The sequence below is a fragment of the Ctenopharyngodon idella genome, chromosome 5 (genome assembly GCF_019924925.1).
Source record: "Ctenopharyngodon idella isolate HZGC_01 chromosome 5, HZGC01, whole genome shotgun sequence".
NCBI classification, from domain to species: domain Eukaryota; kingdom Metazoa; phylum Chordata; class Actinopteri; order Cypriniformes; family Xenocyprididae; genus Ctenopharyngodon; species Ctenopharyngodon idella.
This window is the reverse complement of record NC_067224.1, coordinates 39,829,147-39,843,349: the sequence shown is the minus strand read 5'-3', so window position 1 is coordinate 39,843,349 and position 14,203 is coordinate 39,829,147. Positions and strand designations below refer to the sequence as shown.

General features: G+C 36.2%; 1 protein-coding gene across 2 annotated transcripts in view; it reads left to right on the top strand.

The window, feature by feature from the left end:
- Positions 1-14,203, top strand: part of unc5ca (unc-5 netrin receptor Ca) — a 169,592-nt gene that overhangs the window by 146,416 nt on the left and 8,973 nt on the right. For both annotated transcript variants that reach the window (XM_051894005.1, XM_051894006.1), the window contains 7 exons: positions 795-1,151; positions 1,685-1,772; positions 2,372-2,540; positions 3,882-4,115; positions 4,851-4,997; positions 6,303-6,467; positions 10,622-10,800. In XM_051894005.1, coding sequence (XP_051749965.1) covers positions 795-1,151; positions 1,685-1,772; positions 2,372-2,540; positions 3,882-4,115; positions 4,851-4,997; positions 6,303-6,467; positions 10,622-10,800 — 1,339 coding nt within the window. The remainder of the gene's footprint in view (positions 1-794; positions 1,152-1,684; positions 1,773-2,371; positions 2,541-3,881; positions 4,116-4,850; positions 4,998-6,302; positions 6,468-10,621; positions 10,801-14,203) is intronic.

The window sequence follows — 14,203 nt, the reverse complement described above, 5'->3', positions numbered from 1 at the left end:
ACTCCCTCCCTCCATCCACCCATCCATCTCTCCCTCCATCCCTCCCTCACTCCCTCCCTCCATCCACCCATCCATCTCTCCCTCCATCCCTCCCTCACTCCCTCCATTCATCCATCCACCCATCCATCTCTCCCTCCCTCACTCCCTCCATCCATACATCCACCCATCCATCCATCCACCCATCCATCTCTCCCTCCATCCCTCACTCCCTCCCTCCCTCCATCCATCCATCCATCCATCCATCCACCCATCCATCTCTCCCTCCCTCACTCCCTCCATCCATACATCCACCCATCCATCCATCCACCCACCCATCTCTCCCTCCATCCCTCACTCCCTCACTCCATCCATCCATCCATTCATCCATCCATCCATCTATCCCTCCATCCCTCCCTCATTCCCTCCATCCATCCATCCATCTCTCCCTCACTCCATCCATCCACCCATCCCTCCCTCCCTCCCTCCCTCACTCCCTCCATCCCTTCATCCCTCCATTCATCCACCCATCCATCCCTCCCTCCATCCATCCATCCATCCATCCATCCCTCCCTCCCTCCCTCCCTCCATCCCTCCATCCATCCCTCCCTCCCTCCCTCCCTCCATCCATCCATCCCTCCCTCCCTCCCTCCATCCATCCATCCATCCATACATCTTTCCCTCCACCCATCCATCCCTCATCCATTCATCTATCCATCCATTCATCCAACTATCATCCCTCCCTCCCTCCCTCCCTCCATCATCTTCAAATGTTATTCATGATATTCAATAGTGATGTCATGTGTGTCTGTTTGCAGCGGATTTGCTGGCCGCGACCCCTGACCTGTCCACAGCGGTGGCACTGTATCGAGGTCCAGTATATGCCCTACACGACATCTCGGACAAAATCCCCATGACCAGCTCCCCTTTGCTGGAGCCACTGCCCCTTCCCAACCTCAAGATCAAAGTCTACAACTCCTCCGGCACGGTGACCCCTCAGGAGGACATGACCTCTGACCTCTCCGCCACCCTGTCCCCGAAAGTCACCCACTCTCTTTTGGACAGCGACCCTGTGACTCCACGCAACCAGACACTGGCACGCACACGGGACCCCACGTGCACAGCGTTAGGGTCGTTCAACTCGCTGGGAGGTCATCTGATCATACCCAACTCAGGTGAGATCGGACACGCATGCACACACACACACACACACCCACACCTCGTTTATGTATGATTTATGACGCACAATCACACTCTGTTCCTCACTGAGTGTCCAACATATTTACGCATCACTGTGTGATATAATTTATGATGATTAATTGATTGTGTTGATAGTCCTACATTAGTCTAATTAAGGCATATGGCTGGAATGGATTCCAGTAAGATGCAATGGAAATGTCACATTCACAATCTCTCGTTCATGTGATGAGGATACACACTGTCAGTGACAGTAATAAATTAATCAAGAGGATAGCAGGATGGGCGGCAGCTATTAATCCACTTTATAAACTGCAAAAATGACACATAGCACTCCTCTGACACTATCTATCTATCTATCTATCTGTCTGTCTGTCTGTCTGTCTGTCTGTCTGGATGGATGGATGGATGGATGGAAGGAAGGAAGGAAGGAAGGAAGGAAGGAAGGAAAGTACATATTCATCTGAATTTTGAGAGTTCTAATTAGCTATAATCTGTAACGGCATTTCAGGTGTGAGTTTGTTGGTTCCCGCTGGTGCGATTCCTCAGGGTCGTGTGTATGAGATGTTTGTGACCGTACAGAGGACAGAGAGCATGAGGTAAAAAAACAAAACAAAACACCACACACACACATACACACACACACACACACACACACACACATACACACACGCACACAAACATCCCAAACATCTGGAGAAATTGTGTTTTCCAAGTAGAATGTTATAAATTCACAACACTTTACATATCATTATCCTATGGAAGCTTGTTTCCGCCACTAAATAAAAAAATAAAAAAGGGTAATTGTGACTTTTTATCTCAGAACTCTGACTTTTTTTCTCACAATTCTGAGTTTTTATCATGGAATTCAGAGTTTATATCTCGCAATTGCGAATTATAAAGTCAGAATTGCGTGATGTAAACTTGCAATTTTTACTTTTTTTGCAATTGCGAGTTTATATCTCACAATTCTCACTTTTTTTCTCAGAATTGCACATTTATATCTCACAATTCTGACTTTATAACTTGCAATTATGACTTTATAACCCGAAATTCTGACTTTATATCACACAATTCTGACTTTATAACTCGCAATTCTGACTTTATAACTCACAATTATTACTTTATATCACGCAATTCTAACTTTATAACATGCAAATGTACATGCAAATGTTTTAAATGTCTCCGTCTCTCTCAGGCCAGCGGTCGGTGATGGGGAGGCCGTGCTCAGCGCTGTGGTCAGCTGCGGTCCTGCGGGTGCCCTGTTGACCCGTCCCGTCATCCTCACTCTGCACCACTGCTCACACGCCAACTCTGACAACTGGCAAATCATACTCAAGAGCCACACGCAGCAGGACCAATGGGAGGTGAGGAATTTTAATACGGGCCAATAGGACAGCCAGTGGCTGAATGAAAGCATCGCAGCGAGAGGAATCAGGTCAGGGAAACTCTGGAGATGAGCTGCTCCATTTCAATAAACTACTTATCCTGCAGAGAGAGGGAAACATGACTGGAAAATAAATGTAACTATCAGTGAAGGCAGGCACGGTAAATTGGCCTGCTGTGCATGGCAGGGTTCTACAAATAGACAACACAAAATTCAATTATTGCAAGAGTGGAGCGGGAAAAAGGATGGGGTGTATTTATCAGGAGGAATCTGCTTCCTTTATCAGGGCCGGGATTCCCTCGCAATGTATGTGTGGACAGGTTTTTATTTCTATGGGGACCAAATGTCCTGAAGAACTCGTAGTGTTGGGGATATATAAAAAAAAAAAAAACCTGTCAAAAACATTAAAAAAAAATAAAAAAAATAAAAAAAATAATAAGAAGAAGAAATTATTCTTTTGTGCAAAGACAGTGAAACCTGTTTTCAGGACTTTTAAAAGTGTTTGCATTTTGATGTTATTTTTATGATAATTAAGTACAACCCTCCCCCACCCCAAAATAATGATTGTAACAAAAAAGTATTAATCATATATAATAAATTGTAAGTATTTTTTTACATCATTGCAGTATTGGTTGTACTGCCTTTAATTTATTAAGATTAAAAATATAAAACATTGTATTAAAGTGCTTTTTTACAGCAATTTTTCATGAGAATAAATATTGATATCATCTATTTAATTTATTTATTAACTGCTGTTGAATATGTTTTTGTCTTGGGAAGCTGCATGATGGGCTAAAAAAAGTTAAAATAAAATTGATTATTTTGTATTATTTTATATTTTATTTAATGATTAAAATAAAAATAAAATACATGATTAATGATTAATTTTACTTTTAAATTTTAAAATGATAATGAACAAATTGATTAATTAAACAAAATATGTCATGTATTGTTATTTTTTTGTCAATTTTTGTATATCTGTTTTGTAAAGATTTATTACTTTAAGATTAATCATTTTAATCCATTAACAGTCATAATAGATAGATAGATAGAACAATAGATAGATAGATAGAATGATAGATAGATACATAGAACGATAGATAGAATGATAGAACGATAGAATGATAGAACGATAGATAGATAGAACAATAGATAGATAAATAGATAGATACATAGAGCGATAGATAGAATGATAGAACGATAGATAGAACGATAGATAGAACGATAGATAGATAGATAGATAGATAGATAGATACTGTAAGTCAGTCTTGTTGAGACACTGATGTTAATGATGTGTGTATATTGTGTATTGTGTGTCCAGGACGTGGTCGTGGTTGGAGAGGAGAACTTCACTACTTCCTGTTATGTGCATCTGGGAGAAGAGGCCTGTCACATCCTGACCGAGACTCTAGGATCCTACTGTCTGATTGGCCAGAGCGTGTGTCCGTCAGCGGCTAAACGAATCAAACTGGCCGTGTTTGGGCCTGTGGTCACACCAGGTCTAGATTACCACATCAGAGTGTACTGCCTCGATGACACGCAGGACACACTCAAAGTGCGTAACACTCCTGTGCCTGTCTGTTTTTCACCTGATGCCCACGTATAAACTGTCTTTCACCAAAAACAGTCATTTAGTTTTTCTTGATCATTTTCACTCTCTCTGACCTTTAGAATTAAACAGGCTGTTTCTGCCTCTGTGTCTTTATGTAACTGTATTGTATGTAAATGAGCTCTGTTATGATTGGCTATTAATGGCTAACCTTAATTTAGGTTAAGATAATGTCAAGGACTACATATTCCAATATTGATATTTTAATTATTTTTATTTTAATGTTTTCATTTGAGTGATTCAGTAATGTAATATAATACGACATTTACTATAAAGTAATTTCAAATGACTTATTTTTATACAATTTATTATTATTATTATGTAACAAACTTCTATACTATATGTAAATGAGCTCTGTAGTGATTGGCTAATCTCTATATACTGACACAGTGCAGGTCAAAAGTGAATAGATGTTGATATGTAAACGATGGCAGTAATATATTAATGAGCTCGTGGTTGTGACATCATAATCTTGACAAATTCTGATTGGCCCATTTTAGCAGCTCTGTAAATGTTCTGGGTGAACTGGGGAGAAATGAAAGGAAGTGGGGGGGTTGAATGCTAAAGTTTGCTCATACTCTTTTATTTTAAAATATAATAAGAGCTATTTGAAATGTACAGTGACTGTGATTGTGTTACGAATGGTGCAGCATAATTGACTGTATGTGTTTGTGTGAACAGGAGGTGCTGCAGATAGAGAAACAGATCGGCGGGAAGCTGCTCGATGAACCAAAGTCTCTGAACTTCAGTTACAGCAACCACAACCTGAGACTGTCGATACATGACGTCCACTCTCAGTGGAAGAGCAAACTACTCACCAAATACCAGGTGAAGAAAGAACTACTTCTTTCAAGCATGGTTTATGTTTTGAATTATAAAGATATTCTTAATGTCAAGTCAAGTCTGTTTACAGAGGACAGAGACTATTAACTTTATTTAGGCTTTATTTAGATTATTAATTTAGTGTACGATATTGTCAGGAACTAGATCTACTGGAAGAATGACATTTAATGAGGGCCAGAAGTCATTTAATATAATATAACATTTAATGTAAAGTCATTCAATATTACTTATTTTTTATGTAATCATATAATTTATTAATAATAATAATAATAATATTAAAAATATAAACAGACCCTAATATTAATATAATATTATAATATAAATTACTATTATTATTATTATTATTATTGATGAATATACAGACTATTTATTATAATATAACATGTAATTTAATATAACATTTAATATGAAGTAATTTAATATTACTTAATTTTAATATAATTATTATTATTATTATAAAATATATAGACTTCAATATTAATTTAATAATATAATATAATGTATTATTATTATTAAATATATACAGACTTCCATATTAATATTTGTTAATTTTTTATTTATTAAAATATAACTTGTAATTTAATATAACATTTAATATGAAGTAATTTATTATTACTTAATTTTAATAGAATTATTATTTTGTATTATTATTGTTAAATATATACAGATGCCAGTATTAATATTTGTTAATTATATTTATTTATTTGTTTATTTATTTTAATGTAATATAAACTTTCCTAAAAAAAAAAGTAATTTAATATTACTTAATTTTTATATAATTTATTATTGTTGTTGTTGTTGTTGTTACTATTCTATATAGACTTACTAATATTATTAATCTTAATTATTTTAAATTAATTTTAATTTAATTAAGTTAGTAAGTAAATTTTATTTATATAGCACATTTAAATGGCAGAGCTATCCAAAGTGCTGAACAGAGTAAAGAAAATAAAATAAAAACAAAAATATAACATAAAAATATAATATAAAAATATATTATAATAATATAATATAACTTTTAATATGAATTCATTAATTACTTAGCTTTTTATTATAATTTGTTATTATTATTAATGAATATATACAAATTTCACTATTATACAGATTCACTATATTTTTAATTATTTTAATATATTTTAAATTTTAATTTAAGTGATTAAGTTATATAACATTTAATATAAAGTAATTTAACATTACCCATATAATTTGTTGTTATTATTATTACACATGTAGAAAGGTGATAACAGAGTCATGTGATGTGTGTGTGTGTGTGTGTGTGTGTGTGTGTAGGAGCTGTGTTTCTCTCAGGTGTGGAGCGGATCGGTGCGGCGGCTGCACTGCTCCTTCACTCTGGAGCGTCAGAGTGTGAGTGTGTGTGAGCTGTGCTGTAAGCTGTGTGTCAGACAGGTGGAGGGAGAAGGTCAGATCTTCCAGCTCTACACCACCCTGAGTGAGGTACAGTAACATGCCCTCTCACGCCCTCTACTGTTATCAATCACACAACCTCTTTAGATCCTTCAAATTAACACCCTACTCTAGCAACCACTGCTCATTTCTGCACACATTTTCTTAAAAAATGTAAAAAAACAAAAAACAAGAACAACTGATATTTGGATGAATATTATTTCTGAGCGTGTTGCAGTGCATTCAGCGATTGAGATTTTGCTGATGACTGTTTGGGGCAGTCTTTGCCTACAAATGCTGTCTAGGTAGGCAGCTCACTGGGGTTTAGAACGGATCCATCCTCTCCTCCGGTCTTTCCATCACTCCCCATGTGTTTGCGTCTCTGGAGAAGAGGCTGTTTCTGTTTAATCCATCTGACGGGTTGAGAAGCGCCTCAGCTGCTCTTAACACCCTCACTTGTCTGTCTATACATCACAAAGGGTTTTCACCAAGACGCTGTGTTTCTCTCTCTCCGCCGCTCCTCGGCTTTAATCAATGTGTCTAATTAAGAACAGCACAGATTCATTAACACTATAGACGGATGTATTGCAATGAATCGAGTTCTTCTGGGCTGCGGAAGCGTCTGTCAGACTGATGTTCGGCCTCTTCGGGGTCTGTTTTCAGTGCGTCTGTCATTTTAAACTAGTAAAAATAGATTGAGCGCATTTTTATTGATCAAAGATGCAAATTTTGTTATACTTGTACAGTAATATTAAATTTAAATTGAATTAGGAAGATTCTACGAGGCTTTGGCTTTCTTTAAAGGTTTTTGTTGATGTGGCTTTGCATATCATTTTTTTTGGTAACTTTCATGAGAAATTAGACTTGTACAATAATAATAAAAGGAATCAAATAGAAATCAAATTTTCTCCTAACTTCATTGTATTTTTTGTGCAAAATTATACACTACTGTTCAAAAGTTTGAGGATTTTTAAAATATTTTTAAAGGAAGTTTCTTATGCTCATCAAGGCTTTTTTTTTTAAATACAGTAAAAACAGTAATATTGTGAAGTATCATTTTAATTTCAAATAACTGTTTTCTATTTGAACATATTTTAAAATGTAGTTTATTCCTGTGATCAAAGCTGAATTTTCAGCATCATTACTCCAGTCTTCAGAGTCACATGATCCTTCAGAAATCATTCTAATATGATGATTTGCTGCTCAAGAAACATTTCTGAATATTATCAATGTTAAAAAACAGCTGTGCTGCTTCATATTTTTTGTGGAAATCATAAGTTCAAAAGAGCAGCATTTATTTGAAATAGAAATCTTTTGTAACATTATAAATGTCTTTACTGTCACTTCTGATCAATTTAATGCATCCTTGCTAAATTTCTTTAAAAAAAATCTTACTGACCCCAAACTTTTGAACAGTAATGTAAATATGAATACAATAACAGCAAAAAGAATTGTGAAATAGTGACTGCATAACCAATATTTTTGCCGAAAGTGATGATTTGGTTGCATTTTTGTGGGAAATTTTATATTCTGTCACTCAAAAGCAAGGTGACAGAACTTGTTTCCCATAATCCTCCAGTTTTATTCTTATAGATGTACAAAAGCAGAAGCATATTTGGTGCTGTTGCTCTTTGCGAATAATATCACGAATGAGTCTCATTTAATTAAAGCGCCTCCTCCACACACACTCACGCACGCAATTGAGTTTTCAGCTCGGATTTTAATGCATTCGAAATGTCAGTCGATATTATTTCCAAGAAGCAAAGTATATCTCCAGCATGAAACAGCCTTGATTCAGTGAGAGCTTTTATAAATACCATAAGAGCAGCCAAACTCTGCAGGGTGACGGACGCCGATTCAGTCACTCTCAATCTGGTATTTTATACATATGAAGATACATATGAACAGCGAGCCTTTCAAGCACAGAACAAACACAGTTATAGCAAGAGGTGTCAGAAGTGTTATTAGTCCATGTTTATTATTAAGAATTACAAACTCATTACTGTCATTACAGTTACGAGCAAACACTCACCATCACATGATTACAATTGCATTATAAATGTACATTTTAGAATGAGTGATTGATTATGATTTCACTTTTTTAACTTCAGTTAGTGTGTAATGTTGCTGTTTGAGCATCAACAACATCTGCAAAGCTACGACGCTCAAAGTTCAATGTAAAGGGAGATATTTTCTTTTACAGAAATCACTTTCTAAGGACTACAACAAATGGCTGGTAGGGACTACAATGAGCTTCTTCCTGGGTTGGTGACATCACAAACCCCAAAATTTACATAAACCCCGCCCCCGAGAACATGCAACAAAGGTGGTGAGGCCATGTTGGGCTGCTTTAGAGAAGAGGAAGAGCTGTTGTAGTAGAGTGTTGTTACCATGAGGTCATTTTACGCCGGACTGCTTCACAAACGAGGGTCAATTCAACACTGGATTTGCACAAAAGATTAACATGACGGCACATGCTAGTCGACAAGTTGAATCAACTCCACAGCAACTACATAAATTTCTCCACTAACCATTCAGAAACGTCCAGTTTCATTCTAAAAGTTGTAACTTCTTCCTGAGTCTCTCCATCAGTGTCGACTCCGGTTTGAACAATGTAAGGCTGAACACCGTTACTGACAATCCTCATTTTGGCTGCGTGAGATTCTCCAGCTTTGTTGTTGTTGAGCAACCGAAGCGTGAGCTGTTAAAGCTCCGCCCTCTTCTGGAAAGTGTGCAGGGAGCAGCAGCTCATTTGCATTTAAAGGGACACACACAAAAACAGCGTGTTTTTGCTCACACCCAAATAGGGGCAAATTTGACAAGCTACAATAAATGATCTTTGGGGTATTTTGAGCTGAAACTTCACAGACACATTCTGGGGACTTATATTACATCTTGTAAAAGGGGCATAATAGATCTCTTTTAAGATGCGTTTTGTTTGATCGGATCACAAGTAGACGAGGGAGACACGTTCCTGTTTACACCTGGTGTTTTAATCCGTCTCTTTTGTCCACATTTAACCATTTCTGTCCTTTCTTCGAGGGGAGGGTCTATAGGCGGGTAAATGTATGGTCTTTTTTCAGATATTTTGATCTAATGGAAGCTGACGCAATTTACATATGAACGTGACCAGAGATGACGGAAAAACACACAGATAGCAGCAGCTTTCATTTCTGCTCTGACCACACCGAACGCAGTGAGTGTGTGTTAGAAATCAGGAATGGTGTACTTGATACGTTTTTCATCTTCAAACCAAACTTGGGTCTTCAGCCGACAAAGTTTAAATCCCGTCTGGCTTCCCATAATGTTTACGCTTTAGGTCAGTAGGTGAAGAGTAGGCGTCTTTTGTGGCTGTTCGAACACATTCGACCACATGAGTGTTTACACTATGAAAGCAATCCAGTCAATGCGTTTTCGACTACCTCTGGAAATGGTTGAAAGTGGACAAGCTCAAAACGTTATAAACCCCATTTACACCTGTATTTAGTGTCGTCCACTTGCAATCCAATCGACCAAAACACATCTTAATACCAGGTGTAAACAGGGCCTCGTACTAGTACCAGGGTAGTTCAGATCCATTTACAGCTTCAGATACGAGTTAAGTATCTGCTTGGGCAGCGGTGCAGGCGTAGTGGATAAAGTCTGATCGTTGAAAGGTTGCTTCTCCCGCTCAGAGTGAACTATTACCCATCACCACTGAGCTCTTGATCAAGACACTTTAATCTCAGGTTACTCCAGGACTGAACCTGTAATCAGTGTGATGTGAGTAAAAGCATCTGCTAAATGACTCGCTTTACAATTCATCCTAGATAGTTACAAATGAGGGTGAATCTGGCTGTGAGAAACAAAAACAGTTCATTTATTTGGTGTGTGTGTGTGTGTGTGTGTGTGTGTTTTTGTGATTTATGAGGACACAAATTTGTATAATGACATGGGTATCACACTGGCATTATGACGTAAACATGAAATATGAGGACATTTCATGAGTCCTCATATTTAAAATACCTTTAAAAACATACTAAACAATGTTTTATTAAAAATGTAAAAATGCAGAATGTTTTGTGTGATGGGTAGGTTTAGGGGTAGGGGTAGTGTAGGGGGATAGAAAATACAGTTTGTATAGTATAAAAACCATTACCCCTATGGAGAGTCCTCACTAAGATAGCAAAGCAAACCTGTGTGTGTGTGTGTGTGTGTGTCTGCAGGATGTCCAGAGCATCGACACATCCCTGATGGACCCAGGCAGCAGTATCACGGTGCTGGCCGGTCCGAGCGCGTTCAGAATCCCGGTCAGCATCAGAACCAAACTGTGCAGCAGCCTGGACGCCCCGCACACGCGCGGCAACGACTGGAGAATACTGGCACACAAACTCAACCTGGACAGGTGACATTTACACTGCATGTGACTAACAATGATTCATCCCTTTAATTTTTCATTGGAGTTTGTAAAAAAAAAAAATCTAATGAAGTCTCTTCTGCTCACCAAGGCTGCATTTATTTGATCAAAAATACAGTAATACTGTAAAATATTGTTACAATTTAAAATAACGGTTTTCTATTTTAATATATGTTAAAATGTAATTTATTCCTGTGATCAAAGCTGAATTTTCAGCATCATTACTCCAATCTTCAGTGTCACATGATCCTTCAGAAATCATTCTAATATGATTTGCAACATTTCTGATTATTATCAATGTTGAAAACAGTTGTGCTGCTTCATATTTTTGTGGAAACTGTGATACATTTTGTCAGGATTAATGTCTGATCAATTGAATGCGTCCTTGCTGAATAAAGGTATTAAAAAAGTCGTACTGACCCCAAACTTTTGAGTTGTAATGTATATCAGTTACTATACTAATATTGGATACTTTATATGATCACTGGTTTAATAGATATTGTAAGCAAATAATATTAGGTCTTTTTTTTTTTTTTAAACAGAAGCATATGCGTTACAGGGTCCAAAATTAATGAATTTGCATGCCTAAAATCCAGCTCCAAACTAGACTTTTTCATGCATGCTGGATTTTAGGCATGCAAATTCATTTATTTTGGACCCTGTAATGCATATGCTTCTGTGTTAAATAAATACATTGTAAATGCTAAAAATGTAAATATACTATCTAGTCCCCCTGCAACACTGCAAGCTCTATGCTTATTAATGGTTAAAAGTTGTATAATATAATATAATAATATTATATAATTTTTTATGCTAAAAAATGTTTAAGAATGGTTATTGGTCAATGTTTTGGTAACACTTTACAATAAGGTTCATTAGTTAACTCCATTAGTTAACATGAACTAATAATGAACTGCACTTCTACAGCATTTATTCATCTTTGTTAATGTTAATTTCAACATTTACTAATACCTTATTACAATCTTATTAACATTAATGCACTGTGAACATGAACAAACAATGAACTGCTGAACTAACGTTAACAAAGATGAACAAATACAGTAACAGATGTATTGCTTATGGTTAGTTCATGTTAGTTAATACATCAACTAATGTTAACAAATCAACCTCTTTGTAAAGTGTTACAGTACCAACGTTTTTATATAATCTCATCCCCAGTATGAATCTGTTTATCATCAATGTGCTGAGACTGCAGTGTATATATTTATTTTAAAAGCAATAGAAGAGAAACTAATCTGCTCTAAAAGTATCTCACAGGAGAGTTTGAAGAAAATTAACGGTAGAAAAACAGCAGGGGAGCAAAAGAGAAGTTTCCTGTTGTTCTTCTCGGTCTGCCTGCTGAATACCAAGAGATATATTCACTCTCTCCAACATCAACTTTTCAAAATACCAGCATCTCTATGCACCTCCACAACTCACGTAATTAAAGGAAAAGGCAAAAAAGCGAAGGACCCCTATGGTTTGAGTTCTGGCTGGGGTGTTACTGCAGGACGAGAGATCTCATTTCAAACGAGAGAGTTTAGGTTGAGAGCACGCTGTTCACCTCTGAGGACCAACAGGCATGAAAGAGGCAGAAGACGAGAGAGTTTGAGTTCACAGGGGACAGGAAGTAGAGAGATAAAGTGAGGAGGATCCTGGGAAAAAAGATGTTAAAAGTGAAAAGACAGACTCTCAAAGTTCTTCATCAGTCGTAGACTCCAGATCTCCAGAGCCGCTGCACCTTTTACAAAGATGATTTTCTTCTGTTCAGAACAGAGAGAGATTCTCCACTCCACTCAGACTGCCTGTAGTGTGTTTAAGCTTTGATGAATACAGTATCTGTAGGACGGGCTGATGTTATATGCCACGTGATGATGGAAATGTGTCAGATTTTTGCCATGCGGTGTTTATATTTGCTTTATGTACACATGGGAATGATGGGAAAACATGAAGTGACGCATACAGTAAATACAAAGCTGTTATTAAGGGGTGTAGCAGCTTACAGAAATATAATTCAGTTGTATTATTTAGACTCACAGGTGTGTGTATTGGCTATTTTTCACCATGAATTAATCAAATGAATTGCATCAATATTTACTGAGAAAAGACCCCAAATGAAGATCATTCAAAGACATTACATTATTGTGGCAGATGATAAATCATTTAATAGACATGAAGCAGGGATGTGATTTTTATTTTTTGCCTTTGAATATTGTGTTGGACAACAGAGAGTCTTCAAGTCAAAAAGGCTGATAATCACTGCTCCAAAACAAAAACCATAAGGTTTAATATTTGAAAGCAAAGAAATAAAGACAGACATAAATATTGGTATTATAATTTTCATTTTGCTCTATAAAATATTATTATTATTATTATTATTATTATTATTAAATACTTTTATTTTTTTCTGATTTAAATAATAAAATAAAATATATGTTGAATAATAATAATAATTACTATTATTTTTTATTATATAAGTTTTTTTATTTTAGTAATATATTAATATTCAATAGTATTGCAATATTAATATATTTTATTAATTTAATTTTTGTAATTTAAATAATAAAGAAATATTTTATTTAATAATAATCATTATTGTTGTTAAATAATAGTTTTTTTTTATTTTACAGTGCAATAGTATTATATTTCTTTATTAAATTAGTTATTTAAATAAATATATATACACAATTAAATTTTGTTCTATAAAATATTATTATTATTATTAAATAATTTTTTAATTGTTAGTGCAGTAGTATAGTGCAATAAAATACAGTGGGTACGGAAAGTATTCAGACCCCCTTAAATTTTGCACTCTTTGTTATATTGCAGCCATTTGCTAAAATCATTTAAGTTCATTTTTTTTCCTCATTAATGTACACACAGCACCCCATATTGACAGAAAAACACAGAATTGTTGACATTTTTGCAGATTTATTAAAAAAGAAAAACTGAAATATCACATGGTCCTAAGTATTCAGACCCTTTGCTCAGTATTTAGTAGAAGCACCCTTTTGATCTAATACAGCCATGAGTCTTTTTGGGAAAGATGCAACATGTTTTTCACACCTGGATTTGGGGATCCTCTGCCATTCCTCCTTGCAGATCCTCTCCAGTTCTGTCAGGCTGGATGGTAAACGTTGGTGGACAGCCATTTTTAGGTCTCTCCAGAGATGCTCAATTGGGTTTAAGTCAGGGCTCTGGCTGGGCCATTCAAGAACAGTCACGGAGTTGTTGTGAAGCCACTCCTTCGTTATTTTAGCTGTGTGCTTAGGGTCATTGTCTTGTTGGAAGGTAAACCTTCGGCCCAGTCTGAGGTCCTGAGCACTCTGGAGAAGGTTTTCATCCAGGATATCCCTGTACTTGGCCGCATTCATCTTTCCCTCGATTGCAA